Raw genomic sequence first — 20,997 nt, 5'->3', positions numbered from 1 at the left:
CTGTGTGTGTTTCAATATGTGTGGAAGACCTGCTGCCAGGATGGGTGTGAGGATGAAGATCTGGGGATGCCTGTCCATTTGCTGGCTATAGGCTAAACATGTTGGCAGCCCCTGCAACTCAAGACACTTGAGGAAATAAACTAGATCATTAGATAAGGGCAATAAGGAAAGATCTTGAAGAAAATATATGTTAATTTTTGAATTATAAAGAAGCTATGCTAGAGATAATCTATTCTAGCCCTAAACCTCCCAGCTGGGTGACTTCTCCATAGTTGGGAGAAGAGGGAGCAGAATGATTAGCCAAATTCATTAGTCCCAGTAGTATGCTACAGTTAAATTCTTACTTTGCTCCCCTCACTTTTGTTGTTTCCATGTTTATTTAGCATTTTAAGGCATATATCTGAGTATATAATGCCAAAACCAGAAAGCAGATAAATGAGAGCTCTTTTGCTTTTGTGTGTATAAACAGGAACTTCTATGTGATTTATCAGGAAGATAATCTCCAGTTCACTAGAAGGAAGATGTAATCTCCTCTCACTAGGAGATGTGCTTAATCCTGATAAATAATTTAGGAGTGAGGAACCAAGGGAAATGCTCAAAGAGTTATTCCCAATCTGATTTCTGTTTCTGTAATACTAGATCTGACAGAGATCCAGTGTGACATGTCAGATGTAAACTTGAAGTATGAGAAACTGGGGGCAGTACTTCGGGAGCACCAGGAGAGCCTTCAGTCTGTCCTCAGCAGAATGGAGGAGGTTCAGAGGGAGGCAAGCTCAGTGCTGCAGTGGCTGGAATCAAAAGAGGAAGTCCTAAAATCCATGGATGGCTTATCGTCTCCAACCAAGACCGAAACAGTGAAAGCCCAAGCTGAATCTAATAAGGTACTGTTTACATTAGCTGCATCCCAACACCAGAAGGGACTGCTGAGAGTGAGACAGGGACAACTACGCAGGCTGTGATGAGCAGTATGTCTGACTTCCAAGTGATTAATATGCCTTAACTCTCCTAGAGAATTTTCTTACCTATCAGATTAGAAATTGTTATAAATCGGATTCAGAAACAAAACCAGATATGTTTGCAGAAGAAGAACAGCCTTCCCCAGAAGCATTAGTTCATTAAGAGTGGTATTTTATTTATGCTGTAAGCAAAGCCAAACCATTCTCAACAAAGCACATTCCCAACTCTTAGAGAGATCTAAATAATGGTGATTATTTAATCTTAAATTGACATGTAAGACTAGGAAAAATGATGGAAGATAGAAGATCATAGAAAATCCTATAAGAAATTTTCAACAAAATTTTTAACATTCCCACTGAGCATAGTATGTCATCTCCTTCAACTACAAAAACATCATCATCATATTTTGTCACTTTTAGTTGATAGGGATTAATAATTCCTTCTTACTGGGTTCTACTGATGTGTTATACATAAGAAACTCAGATTTTGCCATCTAGATTTTCGTTTTAAAGTAAAAATTAAAGCAGAAAGGTTAAGTTTCTTAAAATCACAAAACAAGTTATAGATAAAATCAGAGTAGAGCCCATATTGCCACCCAGTTTTCCAGTCATTTCTACCACACACACAGTTTTGTTTCCTGTCCAGAATCTCATGGTATGCATGATGTTCTTTCTCCTAGGCCTTCCTGGCTGAATTGGAACAGAATTCTCCAAAAATTCAGAAAGTAAAGGAAGCCCTGGCTGGATTACTGGTGACATATCCCAACTCACAAGAAGCAGAAAATTGGAAGAAAATGCAAGAAGAGCTCAGTAAGTTGTCATAGGAGTGTTGCAAATTCTCTAAATTGCTTGTCTTCAAAGCAATAGAGAATTTTAGCACACCTTATAAAGCAGGAATTATTTTTATTTAATTTTCTTAAATAAGGGAAAGGCCCAGATAGAGCCAGAGAGTGACCCTGATTAGGGGAAAAAATTAGAGATTCCACTCAGAGTCAGGAGTTTGGCTTTCCTGGGCAAGTCAAACTGATCAAGAACTAAAGAGAGCATTGATGATGAAAGTGAAAAACAGGAAATAATCTAAATAATAATCCCCAATGATAGTGATCCACATTACTTAATATATCTTATATCTCTTGTCTTTACTTAAGGGTTTTCTGCTGATCAAACTTTAAAAATACTGATTCAATAAAGGGATTAAATAAATTATATGCTCATAATATTGAACTATAAAAAATGTAGATGAATATTTACTAGCATGAAAGATGTTCATAATATAGTAAATTTAAAAAGACTATAAAATTATATATACATGTAGTATATTTTACATGCACTTGTGTGTATGTATGTTCTGTGCAATTTTAATCACGTGTAGTTTCATGTAACCACCACCGCAATCAAGATACAGAACTGTTTGTGTTACTTCAGTTAAAAATTTTAAAAGGTTATTTTTAATTTAAAAAAATTTTAAACAATGCTCCTGGGGTTATTTCCTGTGGTATATTTGGAACATGATTTAGAGGCCAGGCCAGTTGTTGATGAGAGTAAAGGAATACATGCTCTCATTTCCTCTTTCATAGATTCCCGATGGGAAAGGGCCACTGAGGTGACTGTGGCTCGGCAAAGGCAGCTAGAGGAATCTGCAAGCCATCTGGCCTGCTTCCAGACTGCAGAATCCCAGCTCCGGCCCTGGCTGATGGAGAAAGAACTGATGATGGGAGTGCTGGGGCCCTTGTCTATTGACCCCAACATGTTGAATGCACAAAAGCAACAGGTCCAGGTGAGCAATACAGCTTAATGCTTTAGAGCAAAGAAATTGGGAGTCACATGAATCTGGATTTGAGTGCTGCTCCCAGGAAGTAGATTTTCTGTGACCCTATCCAAGTCATTTACCACTCAGGGTCTTAGTTTCTTCAGTTTAAGTGAGATGTTTTTAAGGTATTTATCACAGTGCCTGTCAAATAGTAAATAGTCAATAACTCTATTCCTTATATCATCAACAGAAGGAGTACGAGGAATGGATATGAGAATGGGGAACATTTTCTGACTAAATTATGGAATCATATTTTACTTTTAGTCCCCAGAATAGTGATCCACATTACTAAATATAATATCTTATATCTCTGCTAGCTTTACTTAAAGATTTTTCTGCTGATCAAACCTCAAAAAGGTTGATTTAAGTTCCTGACATTATAGAAATTTCAGTTGTTCAAAATTATGTCATTTCTAATGAAATCCTGCCTAGAACCTTTTCCTTATTCTGCATCTTCCTGCAAACCTATTCCATATCTTCTAACCTTCCACCAAGTTCCATAAGTTAAGACCTAAGAGTAATTTTTGAAGGAAAACTTTCTTTCCGCCCCTGCATCCAAATAATTATTGAGTCCTATTTAGTCTACTTACAAATATTTTTCTAATCCAGTGGTTTTTGAAGTTTTTGTTCTCAAACTTCTTTTGTACTATTAAAAATTATTGAGGATCCCAAAGAGCTTGTGCTTATCTATTGATATCTACTGAGATTTGTTATATTAAAACACTGAGGAATTTTTAAATATATATATTAATTTTAAAATAATGATAAAACCATCACATTAACCTAAGTAACATATTTTTATGAAAAAATAACATTTTCCAAAACATAAAAAATTTAGTAATGAGTGGCATTGTTTTATGTCTTTGCAAATCTCCTTAATGTCTGGCTTAAGAGAATATTCTCACATCTGCTTCTGCATATCTGTTGAGATAACAAATGCCATGTAGCCTCTGGAAAACACCATTGAATGTTTGTGAGAAAACAAAAATTAAAAAAGGCAAATAACATCTTTTGATCTCTGTGCCTTTGCTAACCCTGGGCTCTTCTCTGATGTGCCCTTCAGCAGACTTATTCTCTCGTCTGCTTGGAGACCTCCTACTCATTCTTTTTTGTCACCCCTAGGGGGTCTTTCCTAATTTCTGTCTTCTATCTTTTGTCATCCCCAGTAGAATTAATCATCCTATTCCATGCTTTCACAGTTCCATGTTCACATCAATGTTTAACCATTTTTACTTTTGTTACATTGTATTATAGTTCATTGTTTTCACATCTGTTATTTCTTGAGGTCATGTCTTATTTATTTTTGTGCAGTGTAAATGCTGAGTACTTTCCATAAATTATCTTATTTAATCCTTGTAACAGCCAAGATAAGTACTTTAATATCCTTATTTTATAGATGAAGAGGCTGAGTTTTGGAGAACTTTTTAAAACTTGCCTAAAGTCATAGAGCTAGTGGGTGATGGAGTCAGGATTTAAATGCAGGCAGTCTGATTCCAGAGTTTGTAATCCTAACTTCTTTTATGAAAGCAGCAAGGGATAGAAAAGAAGTAAAAAGGCATGGTCCTTACTCTTTATCTAATTGTGCTATATTATAGTACATAGATTATATGTACTGTTGGAATTCTGAGAAAGAAACTGAGAAAAACAGACATTGAGTGTTGAAATGACAATCCCAGCCAGTAATATAGCTGACGTTGGGAGCCAGTGTTCTAAACCCCCAACTCAGAGGTCTGAGTGTTTCATGGCAAAGCTGATGAATCCCAATACAGAGAACAAACTTCAATTTCCCAGCCTAGGCCAACCGGAGTAACTTATGTTGAAACAGAATAAGGCAATTAAGGAAAAGAAATAAAATAGACACAATCAATGATGCTTTCAAAATAAGTTTTTATTAAGCAATTGCCTGGTCCTTGGAGTTTTTCTGGTTTATTTTCAAAAGAAGTTGGTACTTTTTGGCACAGTAAAAAGTCAGTTTTTGTTTTGACACTGCTTTTAGATTTGTTTTTTTCTATCTAAACATCTTGGTGTCATTTCTGTTTCAGTTTATGCTGAAGGAATTTGAAGCGCGCAGGCAACAGCATGAGCAATTGAACGAGGCAGCTCAAGGCATCCTAACAGGCCCTGGAGATGTCTCCCCATCCACAAGCCAAGTACAGAAAGAACTCCAGAGCATCAATCAGAAGTGGGTTGAGCTAACTGACAAACTCAATTCCCGTTCTAGCCAAATTGACCAAGCTATTGTCAAAAGCACCCAGTACCAGGAATTGCTCCAGGATTTATCAGAGAAGGTGAAAGCAGTTGGACAGCGGCTGAGTGGCCAGTCGGCCATCAGCACCCAACCTGAGGCTGTGAAGCAGCAATTAGAGGAGACGAGTGAGATTAGATCTGACTTAGAGCAATTAGACCATGAGGTAAAGGAGGCCCAGACACTGTGTGATGAACTCTCGGTGCTCATTGGTGAGCAGTACCTCAAGGATGAGCTGAAGAAGCGTTTGGAGACAGTTGCCCTGCCTCTTCAAGGTTTAGAAGACCTCGCAGGTGAGTTGGAGTGAGGAACACACTTCTGCCATTTTTAGTGGCAAGCAGAAAGAAGGGGTGGGTCAGTAGTAATTCTAAGAATCTAGGATGACCGTTAAGTAGTTTTTGGACTCAGAATAGTGTTAACCTATCCCTTCTATAGTTCTCACACTTCTATAATGAGAACTACTGTGGTTTATTACACACTGAATACTAAAACCATGTGAACCTTTACACAGCATAGTCCTAGAGATAATAAGCCCTAATGTAAATTTAGCCAGCAGGTAGAGATTCATCCTTACAGATGTACTAATATGTAGAGTTACATACATGCTTTCATTGATACTCACTTATTTTCTTTATATCATACACACACACAGATATCATATATGCAAAGTTAGAACATATTCTGGACTTCTTATGATGACCTTGTACAAGAAAACTTTTGTCACGAATTCATTGCCTCTTTTTCTGGAAATGTTTATGACTTTCACTTTTTACCTGCATAAAAGTTTACTTCTGTTACTCAGATCACCTTACAAGGTTGATATGAGGATTAAATAAGATATAGTATGTAAAAGAGCCTAGTTATATGCCTCTTTTATGGTAGGCCCTCAATTAACATTAGTTTCCTTCCTCTAAGATTAACCCATATACTCTCACTAAAACATTTTAAATGCCATGTTCAGGCTTGATTGATTTCAATTTCATTTTCTCATTTCAGCTGATCGCATGAACAGACTCCAGGCAGCTCTTGCCAGCACCCAGCAGTTCCAGCAAATGTTTGATGAGCTGAGGACCTGGTTGGATGACAAACAAAGCCAGCAAGTGAAAAACTACCCAATTTCTGCAAAATTGGAACGACTGCAGTCTCAGCTACAGGAGAATGAAGAGTTTCAGAAGAACCTTAATCAACACAGTGGTTCATATGAAGTGATTGTAGCTGAAGGGGAATCTCTACTTCTTTCCGTACCTCCTGGAGAAGAGAAAAGGACTTTACAAAACCAGTTGGTTGAACTCAAAAGCCACTGGGAAGAGCTTGGGAAAAAAACTGCAGATAGACAATCCAGGCTTAAGGACTGTATGCAGAAAGCCCAGAAATATCAGTGGCATGTGGAAGACCTTGTGCCATGGATAGAAGATTGTAAGGCCAAGATATCTGAGTTGTGCGTCACTCTAGATCCAGTGCAGCTAGAGTCCAGCCTCCTGAGATCAAAGGCTATGCTGAATGAGGTGGAGAAGCGCCGCTCCCTCCTGGAAATACTGAATAGTGCTGCTGACATTTTGATCAATTCTTCAGAAACAGACGAGGATGATATCCGGGATGAGAAGGCTGGGATCAACCAGAACATGGATGCTATTACCGAAGAGTTGCAGGCCAAAACAGGGTCACTCGAAGAAATGACTCAGAGGCTCAAGGAGTTCCAGGAAAGCTTTAAGAATATTGAAAAGAAGGTTGAAGGAGCCAAACACCAACTTGAGATCTTTGATGCTCTGGGCTCTCAAGCCTGTAGCAACAAGAACCTGGAGAAGCTAAGAGCTCAGCAGGAAGTGCTGCAGGCCCTGGAGCCTCAGGTGGACTATCTGAGGAACTTCACCCAGGGGCTGGTGGAAGATGCCCCAGCTGGATCTGATGCTTCCCAACTTTTACATCAAGCTGAGGTCACCCAGCAAGAGTTCCTAGAAGTGAAGCAAAGAGTGAACAATGGTTGTATGATGATGGAAAACAAGCTGGAGGGGATTGGCCAGTTTCACTGCCGAGTCCGAGAGATGTTTTCTCAATTGGCAGATCTGGACGATGAGCTGGATAGCATGGGTGCTATCGGCAGAGACACTGATAGCCTCCAGTCCCAAATTGAGGATGTACGGCTATTCCTTAACAAAATCCATGTCCTCAAGTTAGACATAGAGGCCTCGGAAGCAGAGTGCCGACAAATGCTGGAAGAAGAGGGGACTCTGGACTTGTTAGGTCTCAAGAGGGAGCTGGAAGCTCTGAACAAACAGTGTGGCAAGTTGACAGAGAGGGGGAAAGCTCGTCAGGAACAGCTAGAGCTGACGTTGGGCCGTGTAGAGGACTTCTATAAGAAATTGAAAATACTCAATGACGCCACCACGGCAGCAGAGGAGGCAGAGGCCCTTCAGTGGGTAGTGGGGACCGAAGTGGATGTCATCAACCAACAATTAGCAGATTTTAAAGTAAGTCTCACCCTTGTTTTTTATCTTTTTCTGGCTAATGTGTGTTTCTTTGCTTGTAACTTAGAAACCAATTGAGTATACATTTTAACTTCTGTTCTTCCATTATTCTCACTTCCATCACCATCAAAGCACAGTGTGTAGAGACTAAGCAGTCTCTTGGACTTCTGAGCAAAGTGGTTTGAATATTTTTCTATTGTAGTTTGTTTTGGTTTTTATATCCAATTAAGGATATAGAAAAAAAATGTCCAAGCCTTATCTCTTACTCAAAGAATCTCCTCTTAGGATTTTTTGAGATTTCACCTTAACCAATTTGGTAACAGCAGTGAATGTGTGTTCAGGTCCCTCTTGCTCAAATTGAGGTATGAGAAGCTATAGGATAAACATGCACTCATCTTCCTAAAGTGTTGATTTTATACAGATTTTGGGGGAAAATATTTGATGTATTATTGATGTATTATGGGATAAAACATAAAATTTTTATGAATTATTAAGGTAAAAACATAACACTTCAAAGAAATCTCCCACTTACAGCAAGCAGCTTAAGAAAATACCTCAGACTCCTCGAGAATACAAATTCTTTGCCTGCAGGAGAGTCTGAGAAGTACTACCTTAATTGGAAAATATTTTAATTCTTTGCCTGAATTAAAATTTCTAGTCCTGAGATTTTGTCAGTATACATGAAAACAACAGAGGATGATTAAATGACCCCAAAGTGTGGATTTCCTGGGTCAGAGGCTTGTCTGTTGGGTCTTGGCTCTTACTATGTGAGCCTTTTGCTACTAGAGTTTCCTTTGCTGTAAATACCTAAAAGTGCCTCAGGTTGCTGCTGTGCATGGAATAGGTTTGGAAAGGATACTTCCAGCACTGTTTTTCTATCACTAGTGTTAATTATTCCCACTTAACACCATTAACACTCTTGCTGTCAGAGTAGATTTGTTCTCTCAGAGCCCCTGCCTGTCAGAGTTCTTTCCCTTAAAAACATGGATGGAGAGGTGGTGTTGACACTAGCTCAGAGCTGCATAGTCCTAGAAATGTCACAACTTTGTAGACAAGGTCCAAGTGCAAAAGGAGGCTATTTCAGAAGGGCCACCTCTAGGAGCTTGGAGCATGTTCAGCACTAAAGTGGGACATTGGCTGAAGGTCCCCTTACCTTGTTCGGAGATAGTGCAATTTTGAGCAACACAAGTCATCATATTTGGGTTTGTTGAGGTACCCAGATAAGGGAAGGGAGGAGGAAGAGAAAATTCAAACCCACGAGCTGATATGTGTTCCTATTAGTAACTCCCACACCCCTGTTCTGGTGGCAGTATGGCCTTCCCTGTTTCAGCTTGTGCGTTTTTCTTTCCTCTTCTTGAAACTAATTATACTATTCTCTACCATGGTGATATTCTCAAGGATATTAGAGACATTTGGTGCTGCTTTGTATTAAATGTTGCTAAATTACTGTGCCCAGTTTGATTTCTGTATTGATGTTTTTGTGTATGGCCTCTCCAGTGTTGTACTGGTTGGATTGCTGTTATATGTCTGTAGGGGAAGATCATTTGTGGGTTTTACTCCACTACCATGATAGCAGGTATTATTTCTTACTGCTATCACTTGTCACTGTTGTCATTGGGGCTGCCCTTAGCAGTCTGCCCCCTTTTTTCTAATCTTTAGCGAGCTAGAAAATGAAGTAAACAGGCCTGTTAGAATTGCCTTAAATGCAAGCTGGAATGTAAGAAAGAGTCCACAGATAGGCATAAATAGTGTTTGGATCTGAAGACAAGTCATCTTTTCCTTTTCATTTAATCCTTGGTTTCTAGAGACATTCTGAATTTTGATGTTGCTGGAAGATTTCAAGAAATTATTGGACATTATTTAATTTGTATCCTATTATGTTGCCTAGTAGTACTCAGAGCTCAGTAGCTGCTTAGTTGCTTGTTATAGCTAACTTGTTTCACTGATTTCCAAGAATAATCCTCCCACTGTGTAAAGGCAGAGACTGGACACTGATCATCTGGGCACCTGTAGAGTGTGTTTGTCTACAGTGGACTGGTGTTGACAAGGCAACCCTGGAAGAAGAGTGGCAGCAGGGAGGAGGGTGATGGAGTGCCCTGTGTGTGACCCATCATTAAGTCACCAGGTAGTTACTATAAAATGATCAGTATCCCTCCTCAAGTTGGGGATACAAATCAAAAGCCCTGTTCCACCTGTCTACCTTATAGGGAAGTTAAACGCTTTGGAAAGAGTTTTTGCCTCCGCCCAGCAAAGGTCTTTGGTCAGGAGGGGAGGAGCAGGCTCCTGGCTGAGCTCATGCTGAGCTCATGGGAAGTGAAAACAATGAGAAGGAAAAAACTCAGTGTGTCAGTTCCACAGTCCCCTAGAGGCTGCTTAAAGGGAAGGTCTTTTTGGAGCCATTCTGAAGACTGAGTCATTTTCATGATTTGAGTATTGAGTTCCTGGGTTAATGTGTTGTAGTCCAGCAATAGATTAATCATTCCTTACACTAGCAGCAGACCAGATTCATAAAGTCTGATTCTGCTTTCAGATTCAAATTATTTTTAATAAGGAAAAAACAGACGAAGATAAATACTAAAAAATAGCCATTAGCTTCAAGTTTTCAGCTCTTTTCTTTTTTTAATGGAATCATGCTCTCAGCACAGAATCCATGTAAGGGAAGAGGATATGAATCTGTGAGACAGAAATACAGGCTCTGCTTTGACCTGGCTAACTCTACTGGGGATAGTCAGAATAGACAGATGAGTCAAGTCTGTGGAGAACCCCAGTCTTACTAGGGACTGTGCGGTAGTGCTGATAAATCCATGCAGCTGCAGTCTGTGGGAAAAATTATTTTCTCCTTAAATGAATGTGGAAAACCAAAAGTCATTATTCCTAGGAAAGATTTTCCCTTTATTGCTTCTGAGTAATTGATAGAATCTGTTCAGCCAGTGAGGACCTATCACATGGGGATGGAAGAGATTCCTTTTCCATTCCAACTGGGCAAAGACCTCAACCTTCCTGAGTTAGAGCCTTTACTTGGTTCAGCTCTCTGTTGGAAGTAGAAAGGAAGAAGCCATTCTAGATATCACTAATGAGAGTACTGAACATGTTTACAGAAAACTGGAAAGAAAAGACTTTGGCTAATCTCTTTAGGAAATTCCGTTTTCCTGAGCAAGAGAGTCTCTGATTATTGAGGAAAAGGAATTGTTTGTGCCTAATAGGCGACTAAGAAGACAGGAGGGACCTTTATATTACTGAAACTTGAACCAAAGAATTCCCCAAGCGTGACCTTCCTGGGAAGGGTGGAATAAAAAATAATCTGTTAAGTCTTATGATAACAAGAGGCTTTCCTCATTTTGAAATTCCCTATGTAGGTTTTACTTGTTAAGAATTGACATTGACAAAACCAAAACCAAACAAACAAAAAAACATTTTTTAGGAAGCTGGGTACAGTGGTGCACACCTGTAATCTCAGCTACTCAGAAGGCTGAGGCAGGAGGATTCCTTGAGTCCACAGGAGTTTGAGACCAGCCTGGGCAACATAGTGAGACACCATCTCAAGAAAAAAGAAAAAAAGAATTGAGATTATTCTGACTCTTAAACCAGTCCCTCCTTTGTACCCCTGCTCTCCCCAAAGAACCATGCTGACCTCTCAGTCAGGAAGTATGTGGTGGTTCTGGCATCATAATGGTGAGCAGTACCAAGAAACCTGGATGAACCTTCATTCATTCATGTTCATATGCATTTATATTTACTGTGTTTTCAGGCCAGGTTTCAAACTTGGCATTCTACCTCTCAGTGATAAGGAAAAACAATGGGAAAAATGGAAACCTCTTTAGGGTTTATGGGTTCCTCACAATGGTTTACTTCCACTAATCATGCACTTAAAACATGCAAGCCAGTTAGTTGGTGTTTTCCTTCCCTGTCTTTGAGGCTGGGCTGGTGGGATATAGGTGCACAGCAAGCTTCTTTAGTACTATCTTCACTCCTAATTCAGGTTGAGCAGAGCCCAGGATCAGGGACTCAATACACTTGAAGCTTCTGTCTGGGAGACCTAGATATCCTACTGTGAAACCAGAATAAGAAGGTCCTGTAAACTCCTTCATTTGATTTTTTTTTTTTTGCCTCATAGAAAGCACACTTAAACGTTCTCATGAGCACATGTGAAAACCCTTGGAAGGCAGGGCCCAGCATAGAGCAGAAAGACTGCCAGTTTGCACAGAGGTACTCACTCCTTCCTTTCAAATGATTACAAAGACAATATCAGCCCATCTACATTTTTGCCAGTTAGTACACCTGCCTGCGAGTAAGTCACTAAAGGATAAAGCAAATGAGGTCAGCATTATCTACCTGCCCTTGGAGAGATTGGAAATCAAACTTGGTATGACCTGTCCCCTGGAGGTTTAGTATCCCCACCTTTATGGCAGCAAGATAAGATGAATAGGTGCCTTCTATTTTCCCCTCCCAACCCCCAGCTTGTGGTGCCCCTTGACCTGTCTTGGTTTTTTCTTTCTTTCTAAACAAGGCTACTCCAGATAGAAACTAGGGCCAAGGAATGAGAGAATACTCTAGAAGCGCATCTCTCAGTTTCAGCACTGTTGACATTTTGGACTGGATAATTCTTTGTTGTGGGGAGCTGTCCTTTGCATTGTAGGATGTTTAGCAGCATTTCCGACCTGCACCTATATGTGTAGTAGCGACTTCCCAGTTGCAACAACCATAAAATGTCTCCAGACATTGCCAAATGTCTCCTAGAAGACAGAATCATCCTTGGTTGAGAACTACAGCCACCTGTGTGTGGAAAATTTAGGATTCAGTTGGAATAAGTGCTAGTTTATTAAGTTAAACATGTAGCAAGCAGCCTTCTGATAATCTGTTTATGACTGTGTGCCGTGGCAACAACCGCCTCTACGTCAGCTTTCCTTTAGGCCAGGCCCAGGATTCTTTATTTTTGCTGGTGCTGATCTGTTTCTGGCCTAAAACCTCCTAGTCACTTTCCCTGGCATCTGGAATTTGCGTATAGTTGTTGATGCAGGTGCGGTTGATGACATGTTTCTAAAGAGAAGAGGGACTTCCTTTGTGGAAATACTTCAGGGAGCTTCCTTGCTCTGTGCCTGTAAAGGGAGATACAGTCTGTCTGTTGTTCTGCACGCCAGCCCAGAGTTTGGCTGCTGATATTTATAACCCTTATGTAGCCATCCCCTCCCCCCCAAAGAATTCCAATGCTCTGTAATAATCCTCTCCACCCCTACCATGGCAACTGGATGGGGAAAAGGTGAAGGAGCCTTTAAGGCCTTTGCTTCACATTGAACCTTTTCCAGCTCCGTTTTAAAGTATCACCCATTTAGTATTTTAAATATCCGCAAAATTCCAAGCTTGTATCCGTTATATCATCTTAAAGGAGCCTCATGTCTCAGTGAAAGTAGTAAAATCAAATAGAAGGTCATCAAGAAAGGATTAATAGATTTCACAAAAATCTGTCTGGAAATTTTGATAGCAAGGGGAGATTTTAGAACAACAAACAAATATATCCTCAATCAAAGAAAAGGACTGAACAGTTTGAGTTTACTGATATTCTTTACATATAGTATCAGCATATAGCATTCACAACTAAGATTCTTCATTTGATTTTATACAAGAAGGAAGAAAAAATCTGTTTCCAGAAATACTGGAATATACCCTATGCAGAACTTATATTGATTATTTAGTATTTGATTAGTGAACATGATCGAGATAAGCACAGATATGCAGAACAGGACTGTTTCTCATTGTGTCTAGAAACTAATGGTAAGTGGTCTCAGCCTTACCCTGGTCCTGGAGCTTCAGCAAAGTATCCTGTGTGCTTCCAAGCTGGCTAGCTAGTATATGTGCTGTAAGCAGTGAGCCTCTAGGAAATGTGATGCATTTCTTTGAAGGGCCCTTTAAAGTTGGTTGTTTTATGGAATAAAATTTGTCCCATAAGGAGTCGTGTCAGGTCACTGCACCAAAGCATCACTGTACCAAAGGACTATCTCCTGCTGAATGGATTCTTCTCAAGTTTCAGCTGTCCTGTTTGGAAAAACCCAGCTATGGAGAGAATGTGCTCCCTCCCCACCTTCCTTAATACTTTGCCACCACCAAGTGTTTTTCAAGTATGAGTCTCTGGTATTGTCTGCAGAAGATTAATGGGATATACTTATTCTGGCCTTCACAAGCTGTTTCCCTACCACCAGTTCTGTTATTTGAAATATGAATCTTTGCTACATATGGAGATAGTTTCTGGATCCCTTTATGAGCATTAGAAGGGGCCCCATATTCCTTTCAGTCCATTCATACTGAGCACTTGCTCTGTGCCAGCCCTTGTGGTGGTCCTGGGGTCTCAGCCCCTGGTTAACAATGCACACATGCTACTCTCTACCTGTGATGGGGCTACGACGTCCCAAGAAACCCATCATAACTTGAAAATATCATAAGTCAGCAATGCATTTAATACACCTAACCTACCGACCATCATAGCTTACCCTAGTCTACCTTAAATGTGCTTAGAACACTTACATTAACCTAGAGTTGGGCAAAATCGTCTAATACAAAGCCCATTTTATAATTAAGTATTGAATATCTCATGTAATTTATTGGATACATACTTACTGAAAGTGAAAACAAAATGGTTGTATGTGTACTTAAAGTATGTTTCTACTGAATGCATGTTGCTTTCACACCATCATAAAGTTGAAAAATCATAAGTTGAACCATCATAAGTCCAGGGACTGTCTATAATATGAAACAGACACAGAGAATTACAGAGGAAGGAAAGGGAAGGGTAAAGGGGAAAGAAAGATTTTTCAAGCTACATAGAAAGTAAATGTTAGAGGCCTGGCTGGTGGCTCATGCCTGTAATCCCAGCACTTTGGGAGGCCAAGGCAAGAGGATCATTTGAGGACCTGGGGCTTTCTGATTTTAAGGTTGTTCTTTTTCAAGCACCAAAGGAGGCAAGAAAAGCTTCATCTTTCTCTGCTGCACTCCTTTTAATAAAAGGATTTGTTCTGTAAAATTTGGATTCAGGCAAAAGGCCACACTTAAGGACATAGAAGGCCACATGTGGCCTTGGGGTCACAGATTCCCCACTCTTGGCTAGGTGTTCAAGACCAGCCTGGTAACATAGCAAGACCCCATCTTTACCCACACCCTCAAAAAAAAAACGAAAGCAGCCGGACATGGTGGCGTACATACCTATAGTTCCACTATTTGGGAGGTCTGTCCCAACTATTGGGAAGGTCTGTTTGGCACCAAAACTTATGCTACACTAGTGGTTCTCAACGAGGGGCAGTTTTACCCCTTGGGAGATACTCAGCAATGTCGAGACATTTTTCATTAGAACAACTGGGGAAGCTGCTACTGGTATCTGGTGGGTGCTGCTAAACAACCTACAAAACACAGGACAACCCCTTACAATGAAAGAATTATTCAGCCCACTTCAAAAATGGAGATTTGAATTTTGCCATCTTCAGATTCCATGACAAATAAGAGTTAACTGATGAAATAGTTTCACTGCCAGGGAAGCTTCTGTGGTTTTCCTCCCCTTTTTAAAAAATTGGTTAAGAAATAGTGTTACTTCCGAGAGTGACTTATACAGATAAAGTCAGGATCTTGAACTAATTTGAGTCAGTGGCTAAAGAATTCTCTCTATGCTTGACCAGTCCCCACCCCACACTGCCACCAGGCTCCTGCTGTGGAAATCAATCAGCTGTGTATCTCAAGCTGCTTCCTGTAGGGTGTGTTATGGAATGGCATCAGCCCCTGCACCAGCTGGGAGTACTGATCTCAGTGTGATTCTATCAGATTCTGTCTCTTTTGAGCCTTGCTGTTTGGAACAAAGGACCCTCTGTTAAGAATGCAGAGAACTAGTGATTGGACAGCCGGCATATACAGACATGGTTCCCATGGAAAAAACAGACATAGATTATGCTGTAGCCTTCTAAAATTTGGGCCTCTGAGGTGGATTTCCTGAGCTACTACCTGTATTCAGCCTCATTTCTGTGAGTGGTTTTTCTTCCCCCAAATCAGTGGAGGGACCATCTGATCTGATGAATTAAATGGTGGCATCCTTCAGAACTGGTGTATTTCTGTGTCTCCAGTCTTGGAAACTACATATTTGATCCCCACTCTCTTTCCAGTCTTATTTCTTACATGGATGATCTACTCTATTCCCTCCCCGCCCCGCCCCAGACACTCCTTATACATCTTACCTATTTGGTTTCTACCCATACCTGAAGGCATAGCTCAAGTACCATCTCTTTACAAAAGCCTTCCTGATCTCCTCAGCTCACTACTTCTCTTGATCCCCTAAATCACTTAATATGTGTAACTCATTTGGTTCTTATCACATAATGCCTAATTTGGGCATTTTCCTGATTATATGCATTTGTTCCATCACTCATCTCAGTGAATTCATTTTTGTGTCCCTCAAAGTAGATAGCACATTGGTATATACATGGTTGGAGATTAGTGAATAATTGAATGATTAGATGAATGCTCTTTATTTCTTATAAGGTTCTAGGATTCAAAATGCTGTCTGCTCTGCAATATTTGAGGTGTATCCCTGTGTGTGCTGAAGAAATTCTAATCTTAGCCTGGTTTCCTCACCTCTCTGTCTTCTCTCTGGGCTCCCTTCCTTCTTTACTAGTTAGCATATGTTAAGGGAACACAATCTCATTCAATAGTAGCCCAAAGAAAGCAAAACTAAGAAATATGCTACGTCTTCATACTTGAAGAAAGCCAGGTTCTGAAATAGTGTTTTGTAATTACGCATCACTTTAGAGACATTGTTATTTACTCAATTAGTTGACATTTAACAAGAGTCTTCATACTGCATTTAACTTGGTGTAGTGAAAAAAATTAGATACAAGTTTGAGTCAGTAATACCAAGCTTTGAATACTGGCTCTGTCATTTACTAGCTGAGTGACCTTGAGGGAAGTTACTTAACCTTTCTGCATCCTAGTTATTTCAACTATAAAATGTGAACACTGATAAATCATAGCTTTAGGGCTTTTATGAGAATTAAATGCAGTGATATAAACGAAGTGATACAGATAAAAGCACCAGGCTTATATTAGGGATTCAATATATGATAATATCCTTTTTTAAAAAAATATTTATCCAGACATATAAATTAGAATATTGTGAAATCTTTTAAATAAGAATAGTTATCCCCCTTTGTGTCCACCGGGTGATCATTCTCCAGGAAGCTTGATCTAAGGGCAAGCACCAGATTATAAATTAGCTCTTTTTCTTCTCGGAAAAATGGAAATTAAGAAGATAAAGTAAAATTAGTTTGATGACAGCAGTGAAGCAAGCAGATAGACAGACAGCCTTCCTGAGCAGTTTTTGTGGGGAACAAGTGTAGGGCTTATTTCTAACCCTAGAGTAGCAATACATAGGCAAGTTTAGATCATGACTCCTTAACACAGCATTAAATATAATTTATGTACACATACATATACATGTTTATTTATTCATTAATTTATTCATTTATATACATTCCTATCAGAATCCCACAACTAGCGAGTTTTTCTGAGACCATTTTGGCCTTGGCTTATGTGCTCTACAAATTAATATTATTTTCAAATCATTAACCAGAATTAACAGAAGACATTACCAGCTCAGTGACTTCCCGAGCCACTTAGTTACCCATTAGATCAGCTCGAATGATCTCAGGGTTCTTGGTCTAATTAGCTTTTATCATAGACCATGTTATCTTCCTCTGTTGCCATACAACAGCAACTACCAAGTCAGCATCTTTAGGAGAGATGCCTCTTAATATTAATCAATCTTTAATTAAAACATTGAGGTGTGAGGGAGAAAATATCAGCATAGTTTCAGAGGCAAGCAGCTTAAAAACACAGATATAGTTCATCTCTCTACCAATCTCATACCAGATTGACATGTTTTACAGGAAGGCTTTAATTCTTTACAGTTTCAGCAAATATGTGTTTATAATATTTGGTCATGTATATATGAGAGTCGGGGAAGAAGATAAGAATTCAAACAAATTGTACTTATCTTAGGTTTTCTCCAGCTTGCATTCATTGTATCCATTCAAGTAAACCATTTAATAGCTCTATCATCTTGTTCATTCCCAAAGGATGAGCTCTGGTTTTGGTCTAATTCCTTAAACTCAAACCTAAGCTGTTTGTATTATTGTTTGTGATCAAAGATAAGAATTGCATTAGTAACAAAATGAAAGAGAGCGCTTGCAGAACTCTCTTCTCTCTGTATTATTTATTCTACCTCCTTTTCTAATATTCAAGAGGGGGCTCTGGCAGCAAGATTTCTCAGAGATTCAACCCAGGGACCTGTTTCATGGAAGTAGCCAAGCAACTTTGTGATGGTCATGCCACCCTGGAACTGGAAAGACTATTTTCAGTTAGTCCCAGGGGAAAACCCACATTGTTACTTTCTTAGGAATGCGTCCCCGAATTTCCAGGCCAAGTTGAGCCCTGTGACCCATGCTGTCATAGCACTGTTTGCTTTCTTTCAGAGTACTTATGTAGTTGAGTTAAAGTGAATGTCTGTCTGCCATACTAGAATGTGGGCTCCCAACCACATCTTGCTCATTACTCTCTCCCTTAGCACCTGGCATAGTTTTGGGCACATAGCAGATCCCAATAAATGTTTGTTGAATGCATGAAAAGAAGAGAACCAGGGATACAACCTTGTGAAATTACTTGCCACAAGAGGACAGGAAGAAGAATGCAAGGAGACAAAGAAGGACTGGCTAGAAAGGTAGCATCAGGCTAGCACAGTGTCATAGAGGCCAAAAGAAGACTCTTAAGAAGGGAGGATGAATACTTATTTCTCACTACTGCTTATCCTTAACCCCCTCTAGTCTGATCTAACACCCATCACTGTGCTGAAGCTGTTCTCTTAGAAGTATTCCTTGACTTTCTAGTTGCCAAGTCTAGTGGCTTTATCTAACTCACTGTTCTCATCCATTATGCAGTATTTAACATCACAAGTTCTTTCTTGAAACCCTCCTGTTAATTTACTTTCCTGACATTATACTCTCCCCATTCTCTTCTCTGGCTGCTCTTCTGCTTTCCTTTTTTGGTTTGTCTTCCAACCTCCTAAAATATGTGGTTTCTGAAATTCTGACCTTTCTCTTCTCTCTCTGCACTCAATCTCTAAGATGGCCAGCTCGTCATGTTCTGTGGAAGAAGGTTTCCAAATCTGTATCTCTACCCCAAAATTGAATCCCTTGTTTGAGATGCCCTTCTGGATACCTCCACATGGGTAGTTTTTGAGTACTTCACATTCAGAATGCTTTAAATTAAATGAATTCAAATATTTTCTTCTTCCTTGCTATTGTTTTATAGTACTATATGCCCTCAGTAACCCAAGAGTAATACTATAGCCTTATCTTTGATTTATTTTTCCCTCTAACCTCCACCTTCTCTCCGGTCAGTTATGAAGTCCAAATATTCTGCCTCTGCAATTACTTTCACAGCCCTCTTCCTTATTTTTACTAGCTGTATTATTTTTGGACAAATAAGTTTATCACCCTAAGCTTCATTTATAAATTAAGGATTTTTTTTTAAGAGACAATATGAGATAAATGACAATTGAATAAGCACCCAGTCCCAAACATAACTCAATAACTCTCATGACCTCCTCTGGTAAATTTCAATTAACTGATTGGGTCTGGTGGCTCATGCCTGTAATCCTAGCACTCTGGGAAGCTGAGGCAGGAGGACTGCTTGAGCCCAGGAGTTTGAGGCTGCAGTGAACTATGATGTCGCCACTGTGCACTCTAGCTGAGGCAACAAAATGAGACTCTGTCTCAAAAGAAAAAGTTTCAATTAACTAAATCTTGATGTAGTAATGGTTTTCTGAATAAAGCATAAATTCTTTGGCTTGGCATTCAAGGGCCTTGGTGAACTGACCATGAACAACTTACCATTCTGACCTCTCATTTTTCCCTGTCATACACCCTGTACTTAAGCCATGCTGAATTAGAACTTGTTTCTTAGGGTCCCATGCTTTCCTACCTCTAGCTCTTCACTTAGAAATCCTTGTCTTCATCATTTCTGTATTTTCAAATCCTAATAAGTTAATGTGATTCCCTCCACAAAGCCTTCTCTGATTCCCCCTGCCTTCCTTCCTTCCACCCTTCTATCAGGTCTTTTCTAACTTGCAAAGTTCTATGCTTTTGTTATCACCATTGTCTTGGTGACCATTAGTCTAAAAGAGATCAGTACATTGCCTTTTGGAACATCTACAAGCAGGAAAGGGCTTACAGGGGTCATTAGAGTTCCTGCAGAGTGTGTGGAAAGTTTCCTCATGGGTTTGAGAACACATGAGAGCTCAAATAGTATCAAAATTCTTGGTATCCATTTAAACAAATTTTATATCATGCTGTATTACTTTGTGAGCCACTGTGTTGTAGCCATCTTTATAATAATAAAAGCACCAAAAGGATGGTAGTAGCTGATGCCCGACAGGTACAGACTAATACTGTGGAGTTTCCACTTGCAACTAAATAATGCTTGTAAAGTCTAGAGATCCTAAGATGAAAGGCATTTTGTACATTTGAAGTGAGCAAGCTCCAACCAGTCCTCTTTATCCTTTTGTACTTCGAAGTAATCCTCCAAGAGACAGAGCACCCATCAAGGTGGATGAAAACGCATTGTAGAATCTAAGGAAGTGTGAATCTGGGGTCTCTAGATTGTCCTACAGGGCTGACAGTTTAGGTTTGGAGTGGACAAAGGCAAGGGTTCAGGTCCAAAACTTGGAAGGGGAGCTGTGTTAGGGTGTGAGGAGACTCCACCAGGCTGTCTTTAATTAGGAAGACAGCAGGAAGGAGCTGGTAGGGCCAGGATTCTTCTTTCTTCTAAGTTCACTGGAGGAGAATCTGACACCAAATTCTGTTCTTAGGAATTTCAAAATGAGTAGAGAATTCTTTGAACTCTGTAATCAAACTAACTGGAAACTAATTTGAAATTTGGCTTTAGCAGATGTATTTGTGGTTACAGGGGTGGGGAAGCATCCGAAGAGGTTCTCTAGAGCTCCCTGTATTTCTCTTTTAAAAAGTTTACATACAGCATGTGATATGAACAAAGGCTTTTAAAATTATTATGGCTATCAGGCCAACAAGAGGCTGAAAGCTGTATCAGGTATTTATTTCAGTCACTGAGATGGCTATTGGCAGAGATCCACATACCGAAACTAAGGAGAAACTCATCAACAGAAATAATACATGGAGAGCAAAGACCTTGTGCTTCCTCCCTTAATTTCTTTCTAAACACATACTGATGATAAAAAAAAAAAAAGAGCAAAGCACTCAAAAAGCATTCTTTGGCTTCGGGTTTTTTGGGTTTTTTTGGAGGTAGGATGGAAGGATTGGGTTACCATATGTAATCTTTTCTATAGGTTGTGTTTAAACTTTGGGAGGAGTTCTCTGTAGTATGTTCCTAACACCCTAATTAGATGAAGCATTGATGAGACTAGTAAGAATAAGGTAGCTAGGTGTGGGGAGGGATTAATTAAGAAAAGGCTGAATTAAT

The 20,997-nt window shown here is 39.6% G+C and overlaps 1 protein-coding gene across 5 annotated transcripts in view; it reads left to right on the top strand.

The window, feature by feature from the left end:
• MACF1 (microtubule actin crosslinking factor 1) overlaps positions 1-20,997 on the top strand; it is a 314,885-nt gene that overhangs the window by 224,389 nt on the left and 69,499 nt on the right. For all 5 annotated transcript variants that reach the window (XM_045548191.1, XM_045548189.1, XM_045548188.1 and 2 more), the window contains 5 exons: positions 640-881; positions 1,637-1,766; positions 2,534-2,733; positions 4,809-5,304; positions 6,008-7,479. In XM_045548191.1, coding sequence (XP_045404147.1) covers positions 640-881; positions 1,637-1,766; positions 2,534-2,733; positions 4,809-5,304; positions 6,008-7,479 — 2,540 coding nt within the window. The remainder of the gene's footprint in view (positions 1-639; positions 882-1,636; positions 1,767-2,533; positions 2,734-4,808; positions 5,305-6,007; positions 7,480-20,997) is intronic.

The sequence above is a fragment of the Lemur catta genome, chromosome 3 (assembly GCF_020740605.2).
Source record: "Lemur catta isolate mLemCat1 chromosome 3, mLemCat1.pri, whole genome shotgun sequence".
NCBI classification, from domain to species: domain Eukaryota; kingdom Metazoa; phylum Chordata; class Mammalia; order Primates; family Lemuridae; genus Lemur; species Lemur catta.
This window is presented reverse-complemented; position numbering and strand designations above follow the sequence as displayed.